Genomic DNA, 10,964 nt, shown 5'->3' on the forward strand with positions numbered 1-10,964 from the left:
ATGGTTTTTCTCATTTTTTCCTTTTTCTTTGTCTTTCTTTTTTTTTTTTTTTTTTTTTTTTTTTTTTTTTTTTTTTTTTGTCATCATTCCCCATGGAAAACCCTTCAAATGAGCTCCATATGCAGTTTTAGTTTGGGAAACTTAATAGTTCATGTGTGGGGATTAGTGTGTGTGTGTGTGTTTGTGTGTGTGTGTTCCATTAATACCAGTAGCCCTGTGTGAACTTTTCTTGCTTTTCATTAAACAGTGTTTATAAGATTTGTCCCTATGTGGTTTGTGCTTAAGTGTTGCAGTTAGAACAGGCCTGGACATTTTGCACATTAAAAAGTTAAGACTCATGATTACTTCCTGAAAGCAGACAGTCTGTGCTCTGACTCATATTGCATTGAAGCCTGAGAAGAATAGGTCCAAAAAAAAATTAGGTTTGAAGGGATTTGTTTGTGAGGTAAATCTCCTTGTTGACTCCCATCAAGTCCAGTTCCTTCAGTGACCAGTACCGTGGCTATTTGCTGACTCGTCATCATGCGACAGAAAGACTCTGATATTGAGGTTCTGTCTTGGACAGTATCAGGAAATACATAATATAATAAAGAAAAGGCAGTATGGAAAGCAAGTAAGGGCCTGAGCTTTGAGAGGAAGGAAATAGGCCTTCAGTCGCCTGGGGTGTTAGGAGAATGGAGGATAGCGAGACTGCCTTTTCCTCTGCGGTAGAGTCTTGCTGCGTAATTCAGAATTGTCTCAAATTCTCCATCTTCTAGTTTATCCTCTGTAGGGCCACCATACCCAGTGCCTTGACTTTCATTCTTTGATCTTAAAGCATAAATGGGATTTTGATGGAATGCAGAAGACCTTTTAATGGTGAGAATACTATGGACAGTGTAATGAATGCGAGGAGGTTTCAGGTTGACTCTTCTATCGGTCTCCTCCCCTCCCCGAGTCGTTTCCTCTTCATATATATTAAGTCAGTTACATATTAAAACCCCACGTCTGTGTATGAATCCTACTACACCACAGGCCACCCTGATGCTGTCATAGGTGTGAGGTTTGTTGAGGTTTATCAGGGATCATGTGTGATGTGTATTTAGAATGTTCTGTGACCTGACATACGTAGCTGGAAGTGCTTGAGGACTGGAACACCGCAAAGCTCTGTAGTTCACATCAGTTAATAGGCAATGTCCTATTTGGCATGCTGATCCCAACTTCTTTCCTCAGAATATTCCTCTTGGATTAAATGAAGCGCATCTTGAGTTGACCGCGATAGAGTGACTGATATCCACAGTTCTATGGTGGGTCAACTCAGACTGCCACACGCACTGAGGACAGAAGCCAGGCACATGTTAGATGCTCAGAAAGTTTCCTGTTGTCAGTGTGCGGGCGGTGGGAGAGCTTCTAAGCTTTAAACCAGTGGTGGTTTTGCAAGCAGCGAGCTGCCGTCTCTCAGCCCCCAATGGGAGTGGGTTTGTCTTGCGTCCGCTCAGCCTGGGTCTCTGACTTTTCTTCTGTTTCCTTTTCTTTCAGAACATTTTATCAAGTCCCTGCCAGAATACCACATAGTGAGTCCAGTCCAAGTAGATGCTGGTGGCCATGTTCTGTCCTATGGCCTGCATCACCCTGTCACTAGCAGCAGGAAGAAGAGAGCCTCAGATGGTTCTGGGAACCAGGTGTACTACAGGATTTCACACGAAGAAAAAGACCTGATTTTCAATCTGACGGTCAACTGGGAATTTCTTTCCAACAGCTATGTTGTGGAGAGGAGATATGGGAACCTTTCCCATGTTAAGATGGTGGCTTCCTCAGGCCAGCCCTGCCATCTCAGGGGCACAGTTCTGCAGCAGGGCACCACGGTCGGGATCGGGACAGCAGCTCTCAGTGCCTGCCAAGGACTGGTGAGTATCTGACCCTTCATCTCCCTCTTCTGCCCCATGCCTTATTCTGTAAATCCACTAGTAACAGGTTACCAGGGGACTGGACATATGCTAATTGAGCCCTGTGGTGGGGATAGCCCTGGCCTCCAAAGGAGTTAGGAGAAAGTAGATGCTGGTAAACATTTATGAAGTGCAGAGAATAAGTGGGGACAGAGGTTTTGAGGGCAGAGAGAACAACTTGGAACAAAACAGGAAAAACAGAAGTGGGTTTGAGTTGGTCTTTAGTCTCCCAGGAAGCGCTAAGTGTTACCTGCTTGGTTGACACTGTCTCTCACTCTGATTCCCACTGAGCAACCATGTTACTAATACTGGCTTGTGGCTGTTAGGATGTAACAGTTGAGTACAGAGGCTTGACCATCAGACTTGTGTCTTGTTTTGTTTTGTTTTGTTTTGTCTCCACCTGTAAAATGGAGGCAATAAGAACTCAGGCTCAGAGCAGGGATTGGAACCAATGCCACAACATGTTGTTTTAATAAAGTTTTATTGAAACATATTGTAGCCAACTGCTTACCTGAGATCTGTGGCCACTTTTAAACTACACAGTATAAGTGAGCAGTGGGGATAGGGATCTTATGGCTCTGAAAGCTGAAAGTACCATCTGCCTTTCATGGAAAAGTCCTCCCACTGCAGATGTAGAACATTCTAAGGATCAAAGTGAATTAATACACAGCCAACTCTTAGAAGAATGTTTAGTAAATAACTATATTCAGTAAAGTTTATCTCCCCCCTGCCCCTCCGCTTTTAACATACTAAAATGCATGGTTTGGGATGTGCCTTGTATAAAGTCCTTCTCCATCTTTTTTTTGAGAGAACATGTGAGGATGCTTAGAAGTGCTGTATAGGTTTCTTGTACACTGCATCTCCAAATGAGACAAAATTTGTTTTTCGAAATCTGAACTCTTGTTTACTCTTGTTTACTCTTGTTTACTCTTGTGCTGTGGGATCACATAGTAGAGCCTAGCATGCTTGAGACCCTGGGTTCAATCTCTAATACTGGTAGACAAATATAAGATTGTAGAAGATTGATCCCTTTACCCCCTTACTAATAGCTGCAACCATGGTGACAGCTGAACCAGCTACTGCATAAGAAATGACTTAGGAATCATGCTGAGGTTTGCAGAGGTTCCTCTCAGGCTGAGTGGAGGGGCCACCATCACTCACAGTATATGCCTAGTTGCTTATATGCACAAGGTCATGAGACTTCCTGTGGGGACCTGGGTTGTCAGTAGATTCTTCTGCTATTGTTGTTGTTGTTGTTGTCATTGGTGTTGTTGTTCTTGTGTTGTTGTTCTTGTTCTTGTCCTTGTTCTTCTTGTTCTTCTTGTTCTTGTTCTTGTTCTTGTTCTCATTCTCCTCTTCCTCTTCTATTCTTCTTCTTCTTCTTCTTCTTCTTCTTCTTCTTCTTCTTCTTCTTCTTCTTCTTCTTCTTCTTCTTCTTCTTCTTCTTCTTCTTCTTCTNCTTCTTCTTCTTCTTCTTCTTCTTCTTCTTCTTCTTCTTCTTCTTCTTCTTCTTCTTCTTCTTCTTCTTCTTCTTCTTCTTCTTCCCCCTTCTTCTTTGTTCTCATCCTCCTCTCCTTCCTCCCCCCTTCCTTCTCCATCCTCCTCACCCTCCTTCTCCCCTTCCTTCTCTACCCTCCTTCTCCTTCTCCTCTTCTCCTCTATAAATTGGAGACAGTGGTAAAACAGGCTCAGAGGAGGGGTGACGCACTGTGGTAACCTGACGTTTCATGAAGATTCTTCAAAAGAAGAGGATGCCTCAGAGGCTTGAGTGTTTTGGTAGCTCCGAGGTTTGCCAAACAACATCACCTGGACATCCTCATTCTCCCCCAAAGCGATTTTTCTGTGTCTTTCTGTCACTACCCCCTCACTGAGAACTTCTGTTCTGCATAATTTAGACCTTTCTGTCTGCACACTCTAGGCAAGCAACATGTCAAGTGACCAATACACCACAGATTTCCCTATTTGAAGTAACATCACTAACCTGTTTTTCTGGGACTCATGATCGTGGAGATCTGAGAACCTTTGTCTGGAGCATTTGTTCTAAGTCCCGGGTCCATGTTAGCATCACCCAAGAGCTCTTATGGTATGGAGGAAAAGGTCACATTTCTTTGGGTGCTGACAAAATATTCATGAAATAGGTAAAATGTGTCTGTTGCCTGGCATTTTCTGAGGTGTTGTGACTTGATTGATCTGATAGTGGAGACAAGCTCCTGGCTTTTGTAAAGCTTCCCAGGAGAGAGTAGTCAAGAGATGTTACCTAGAGAATGGGTCTTAATTAGCAATATTGGCCAACAGTAAAGCAGCTGTCCCTCCTCCAACCCCCTATTCTAACCAGCAGCCTGGGGCAAGGGCTGCTGTTCTATGTGTCCCTACTTTCGTCCAACAGCTTTCAAAGGAAATTGCCTACTGAGCCTTATTCCTGACTTAGGGATAAAATGCTACAACCTTTTCACTTTCCAACTCTTTAAGGAACAGTGAATAAATACCACCTTGTGGGCATTTTCAAAATAAGATTTCAGGTTCATTCTAAATACAGGCATCCAAAGTGCTAAGTCATAAAAACAAAACTTTTAACTGCAGAGCCACATCATTTGAGTAGTTTTATCAGAAATACTCTAATCGCATTGTTTTGAAGATTCTCCCATACAACCTAGCAATTAGCGGGCGACTATAAAAAGCCAAGTAAACATTTCCCTTTGGTAAACACTCCACCAGCTGGCTTTAAGTTTGTGAGATAAGGTGACAACATTTATCAACGTCCACTTACAGTGACCTTGGTCAGAAGGAAGTGGGTGGACTTGGGTTTGACTTTACTTGAGCACATGCCTGGAATCTGTCCTCTCTTTTATCTAGCAATGACCGGCACACTGAGACTTACCATTTATGGGGTGAAAGGCATAGGATATACCACTCCAGGAGCGGAATTGGCATTAGGGAAGCCTTTCTTGGGAATGGGCCACTTTCATGGTGTGCCAGGTAATTTTCCTCAATTCGACACAAACTAAGGACACAAGGGTAGGGGGAGCCTCATTTGAATAATGGCTTCTCTTCAGACTGGCCTATGGGAATCTCTGTGGGGCATTTGAATGATCATTGATTGATGCAGGAGAGCCCAGCCCTCTGCTGGCAGTCCACTCTGGATAGGTAATCCTGAGCAAGCAATGGGGGTCAACCCATTAGCCACATTTCGCCACTGTCTCTGCTTCTGGTACTACCTCCACGTCCCTGACTCCTACCCTGGCTTGATGGTGGTCTGCCATGTGGGAAGCCATTTCTTCTCCAAGTTGGTTTTGATCATTGTTTTATCACACTAACAGAAACTTAACATGGGGACCAGAATATCTGCTCCTCCCTCCAGGGTCTCAGCGATGACATATTTTTTTGCTTCAGGTGTGGTCTTCTGAATCGGGCTTGGGAAGCTGTTTTTCTTGATGTTGTTTATGAGGTGTGTTAATCTGCTCTGGAGCAGGGCTAAATGGTTTCAAAGTGAAGACCCTCAGAACGTCACTCACAGCAGGCTGTGGGCCTGCTATCCTCTGTAACATCCTCTCACACAGTCCAGGTCCCTATCGCCCTTCAAGCTGAATCCGGACAGAGTTAATCCACATCCTCTGCTGAGTAGACTCTGTCTAGCATAATTACCCACCCTGTGTACACAAAATGTCCAGAAGCTGTGAAATGGTGGGGTTTGTTTTGCTTGAAACGCTCAGTGGATTTGTTCTATTCTGAGCTGTTTGATGGAGAAAGCAAATCTTTGAACCAGTTATATTCTGAATGCAGCCTCAATAAGAGTTCAACTCCCAGTAGACATGGTTTGGGGTTTGCTGCTGGCAGCGGTCCTAAGGGGTTGGCATCAAATGAGTCCATTGTATTTCAGTTCATATTTCTGCACTGGAAGGGCAGTAAAAGGGTTAGATTCCTCCCCCCTGCACGACACAGAACCACATGTGTGATCTTATGGGGCCCTCTTCCCTACCATCTCTGAGTTTATTCATCGGTTTTCCCTAGTATCTTGGTCACTAAACATGTTTTCCCCCAACTAAAACCTGTTATTTAATTCCTGATCTTAGCCATTCTTCCATACAGTCTTATTTAATTGAGTGTTGGTCTTGGCTCATTCAGTTCTTGTCTCCATTCCAGCCCTTGCTGGGGAAGGGCTGATGGAGGGTCTCCCTAGGGCCACCCAGCTGTGACTTCCATTCAGCTCTGGCCTTCCATTTTCTTTTCTCTTTTGGTACCCTGAGATTTACTTGCTGGTTTAGATTAAAATGTGTACTAGAATAGGAACCAACTATTTCCTAGGTTTTTTTGTTTTTTTGTTATTTTGTTTTTGTTTTTGTTTTGTTTTGTTTTGTTGAGTCCAATTTTAATTTCAAGTTAGGTGTAGATTCGTGCATGGTTGCAAGAATACAGAAGAACGGTGCACATCCTTGCCCCCCCTTCCTCTAATAGTGACAATCTTGCAAAATCACAGAATTTTGACATTAATGTAGTAAGCATGTCAAGTATTTCCATCATAAGAATTCCCTCTTCTCCTTTGTAGTTAAAACCATTTTTCCTGCCTTATTAAGTAATTTTCCCTGTCTCTCTCCCTCCCATGTACCCCTTTATAATTATGCTTAAATCCACTACCCCTCTACTTTCTTCTAGTATGCTACATTGATACTTAAGAGATGTCTCTTCCCTTCTTCTTGCCCCGGTCTCCTCTTTTTCCTTTGTCCCGCTCCCCTAACTCCCTCGTGTTTATTTACCTAATCAGAATTTATCTAATTCTCCAGAACCACTTAGTGAAAGTCTGTATTCCCTCCATTAAATTGCTTTCCTGCCTTTACAAAAATTACCTGGGCAAATGTCTGAGTCTTTTTCTAAGTTTAGCTCTAACAGCCTACATTTCCATTACGGTGACTGTAGTAATTGTACTTTTGTTATTGAGGAATCTCCATACCACTTTCATAATGGTCATTCTAATTTGCATTCTCATCAACACTATACAAGATTTTATGTGTGTGTGTGTGTGTGTGTGTGTATTTTATTCCTCTGAAATCAGGTGGACTGGTTGCTTCTACTTTATCTAATTTTTTTTTTTTGCATACATGTTTAATGATTCTAGTTTCATAGAAATTTTAGAAAAATGTTGTCTACCTAAACTTGATGTAATTTTGACTGGAATTATTCTGAACCTGTATATGAACTTGGGGAGAAATCACATACTAGCTGAGTTGAGGTTTTCTGGACTTGAATGGTATTTTCAACTCTATTAAGACATTCCATCTTTTTTTCAGGAGCTTTGTATAGTTTTCAGGAGTCTAACCCTATATTTATGCATTTAGTTTAAATAGAAACTGTTTGTAATAGCATAGGGGCACCATGTACTTTGTTATCTCTGCAGGGTGGGGGTTCTTTGATACCAAGGGTTGGTTGGTCTATCTGTTATCCATGCTGGGGAATTTGAGTTCCTTCTATATATCGAATGTTCTGAATAGTAATTTCAAATCCTTTGGCTATATACCCAGATGTGGAATTGTTGAATCACATAGTAATTATATTTTACTTTTTGAGGAATCTCCATATCATTTTCATAATGAACATTCTAATTTACATTCCAGGTACAAGATTTTACACACACACACACACACACACACACACACATATATATATGTGTATATGTATATATTATATATATGTATATAGTATATCTCCTTCATGATTTCCTGTAAGGAAAGCTATAACTATAACTATATATATTTAGTGCAGATGATCTAACAGGTACAATGTGATTGTATCATTGTCCATCTATTTACATTTCTTTGGTATTTAGTGAAATTGAATACCTTTTTGTACTTATTGGCCTTTATTTCAAATAATTAATTATTTATTTTTTGGTTTGGAAAAACCCTTTTTCAGTTCTTTGCTTATTAAATACCTGCTGTTGTGTTCTGCATTCATTCTGGTTCAGTTTTAACCCCTTACTAGATAGATGATATTCAAATGTTTGCTCCCACCCCACAGGGTGTCTCTGGTCTGTTGGGTTTTTGTTGTTGTTGCTGTTGGAGCCTTTGGTTTTATGCTCTTGTTCAGTTTCTTTTGTTGCCCGTGATTTTAGTACTATACATAAAAATAATAAAATAAAGTCACAGTGCAGATCAACACCATAAGGAACTTCAATTCCCTCAGGTGATACACTGAGTTAGTTGCTTCCTCTTCTCTTTCATATACTTGATCAGCAGCAGCTCCAAGACCTCTGCTTCCGTCCACAACATCTTTCCAGATTGTCTAGTTGAACCAAAAGCTCAGTCACCACTGGCCCTCTGTACTCTACCATGCTGAGAGTTTTATAGCTTTCCTGGAAGGGATTATGAATACCACCCCAATGACATTTCTCACAGGATGCTTCCCAGCCAATTACTCTTTTTAAAAATAACCTTCATTAAATTTACCCTTGGAGAATTTCATACCATAATATTCTGATCTCCTATTGGGTTGCTTGGGCGTGTTGGCTACTAGGCATTTCCTCCCTATGGGGAAATTAGGTGGATGGAAAATGAAGCTCTCAAGCAGAGAAAATTAATTGCTCTCTAGTCCCCCCCTCCCCGCCCCACCGTTCCCCTTGAGTTAGAGTATACTGGGTGGAAACATCCAATAAACACTTGCAAAATTATTCTCTTAGTTTGTTCAGTCACATTTATCCTCTATCTTCTTAGTCTTGGAGAGTGTACAGATTCTAAATTGTTGCTGGAGAAGGAGAGCTATCTCTCATTGAAACCTCTTTGCCTCTCTCCCATTGCGACAGGGTAAGCCTGTGGGAATGGCTGCATTTATTCACAAGAGAGACTTGGATGCTCGATTCAGGGCCTACTTGGAGAAGGGTCTGTTGGGATGTTCACTGGTTCTTGTGCCTTGCTCGTGTGAACAGTGCTTTCTGTTCAGTCTGAAGAAGCTAAGCTCCCCTTTTCATGTAACTCTTGCCTTACAGATTTTTCAGACTGGCAACTTGTTTGGAAAACTGTGTCGAGAATGTGCTGTTTGGTGACTGCCTGAATCCTAACTAGCCCTGTGCAAGCCATTCTTCTGTGGGAAGCATGGGTAATCACATTAGCAGGCTCTCCTTGCCCCACATAGTTTTGGGCAACAACTTAAAAACATTTAAGGAAGGTACTGTGGCTTCCTCATTGGCTTATTAAGAATAGTTGGGTGTCTCCATCCAGATTGTTGGCACGAAGACTGCTTTTTCAAAAGTTTCTAGTGACGTTTGTGATGCTAGTGCTCTCTTCCATTCTCATCCAACCTGATGTCTCTCTGCTTCATTTCATAGTTAGTTGTTGTTAATTGAAATGCATTTTCTCTTTGCATAAAAATGCTGTAACATTATGATTCCCCTCCAGCTGTGTCTGAGTGTCTTTTTCTTCTTACCATACACTTAGCTGTAAAAGTCCCCCCCCCCACCAAGTGTTCCTGTGTTATTCTTGCTCTCTAGCCTTACTCTCAGATGTCACCTGTCATCTGTGTACGCATCGTGTTTATCATCTAGTGATCACGTCTATTCCCGAATCTGTTTATATATAGATATATGCATACCTTTGAAGTTCAGCAACCAGCCCCGACACTTCCTTGGAACCTTGCTGTATAGAAACCTACTAGGGACCCCAAATCTCACATACTCTAAGCTGTAGTTAATCGTTCCTCCTTCAGTTTTCTCATCCCTGTACTTGTCGCCTCCACCCTTCAGTGGGCCAGCCTTGAGCCCCTGGAGACATCTTATCATTGACTCCTCTTTTCTCTCACATTCTACATCTGTTCTTGCCAGCGAACCCTGTCAACTCTGTCTTAAAACACGTTCGGAATCTGAATTCCTGTCACCAGCTCAGCTAACACGTCAGCTCCCTTATTCTCAACGGGTTATAGTTGGGCTCTCCAGGGGATGTCTGGTGACATCTGGAGAATTGGTTTTGATTGCCATGACTGGGAAGGAGGGAATGCCGTGTCTACTGGTTGGTGAGAAGAGACTGAGGAGGTTGCCTTCTTCACAGAAGATCAGGTGCCCAAGATGCCAGGAGTCTGAGGGTGAGAAGCCCTTCCTGGCCGTAGTTATCGCCTTCTCTCATGTGGACCCTGCTCTCACTTTGCCAGTGCTCTCCTTGACTCTCCTCCCAATTCTTTGCATGCCGTTTCCCTTCGCGGTCAACCTCATCTTTCACATGCGGCAGCACTAGCCCGATTAAAGTCTTCTGATGGCTGTATATCAAAGAAAGTGAAACCTGAATTCCCTGTCCAGGGCTCCAGGGTGCTCTCAGCCTGGCGCTGCCCGGTGCCAGCCTTCTGGCTGATAGACTTTCCTCCAGGGTGCTCTCAGCCTGGCGCTGCCCGGTGCCAGCCTTCTGGCTGATAGACTTTCCTCCTGAACAATGCCTTTTTCCTGCTTCTCAAATGTACCAAGCACACTCCAGCCTCGTGGCCTTTGGGTATGCTCATCTCTCGACCTAGAGCATCGTGCAGATTTTATTATTTCTATTTAGTTTCTTTCCTTATCCTTATGCCTTCAGCTTAAAGTCTTTTCTCCAAATCCAGACTGCAGTGAACTTCTCCAGTATTCACTTATGCTAAGTATTTCACGTTAAAGAGAAATTTTGTTTTTTTTCTTTCTTTACAAATTTATTATTTGTTTATTGAGGCTTGTGTGTGTGTGTGTGTGTGTGTGTGTGTGTGTGTGTGTGTGCAGGCACATTTATACCATGGTATTCTTGAAGGTGAGAGGACAACTTTTTTTTTTTTTAGGTATTTTCTTTATTTACATTTCAAATGCTATCCCAAAAGTTCCCTATATCCTCCCCCCACCCTGGCTCCCCTAACCCCCACTCCCACTTCTTGGCCCTGGCCTTCCCCTGTGCTAGGTCATATAAAGTTTGCAAGACCAAGGGGCCTCTCTTCCAAATGATGGCCGATTAGGCCATCTTCTGCTACATATGCAACTAAAGACTTGAGCTCAAGGGGTACTGGTTAGTTCATATTGTTGTTCCACCTACAGGGTTGCATCCCCCTTCA

The 10,964-nt window shown here is 42.5% G+C and overlaps 1 protein-coding gene across 1 annotated transcript in view; it reads left to right on the top strand.

Moving 5' to 3' along the window:
- The window catches only part of Adamts12 (ADAM metallopeptidase with thrombospondin type 1 motif 12), a 277,501-nt gene that overhangs the window by 5,331 nt on the left and 261,206 nt on the right, over window positions 1-10,964 (top strand). The window contains exon 2 of the mRNA XM_021208250.2: window positions 1,519-1,886. Within this exon, the coding sequence (XP_021063909.1) occupies window positions 1,519-1,886 (368 nt within the window). The remainder of the gene's footprint in view (window positions 1-1,518; window positions 1,887-10,964) is intronic.

The sequence above is a fragment of the Mus pahari genome, chromosome 11, assembly GCF_900095145.1.
Source record: "Mus pahari chromosome 11, PAHARI_EIJ_v1.1, whole genome shotgun sequence".
In the NCBI taxonomy this organism is placed as follows: Eukaryota; Metazoa; Chordata; class Mammalia; order Rodentia; family Muridae; genus Mus; species Mus pahari.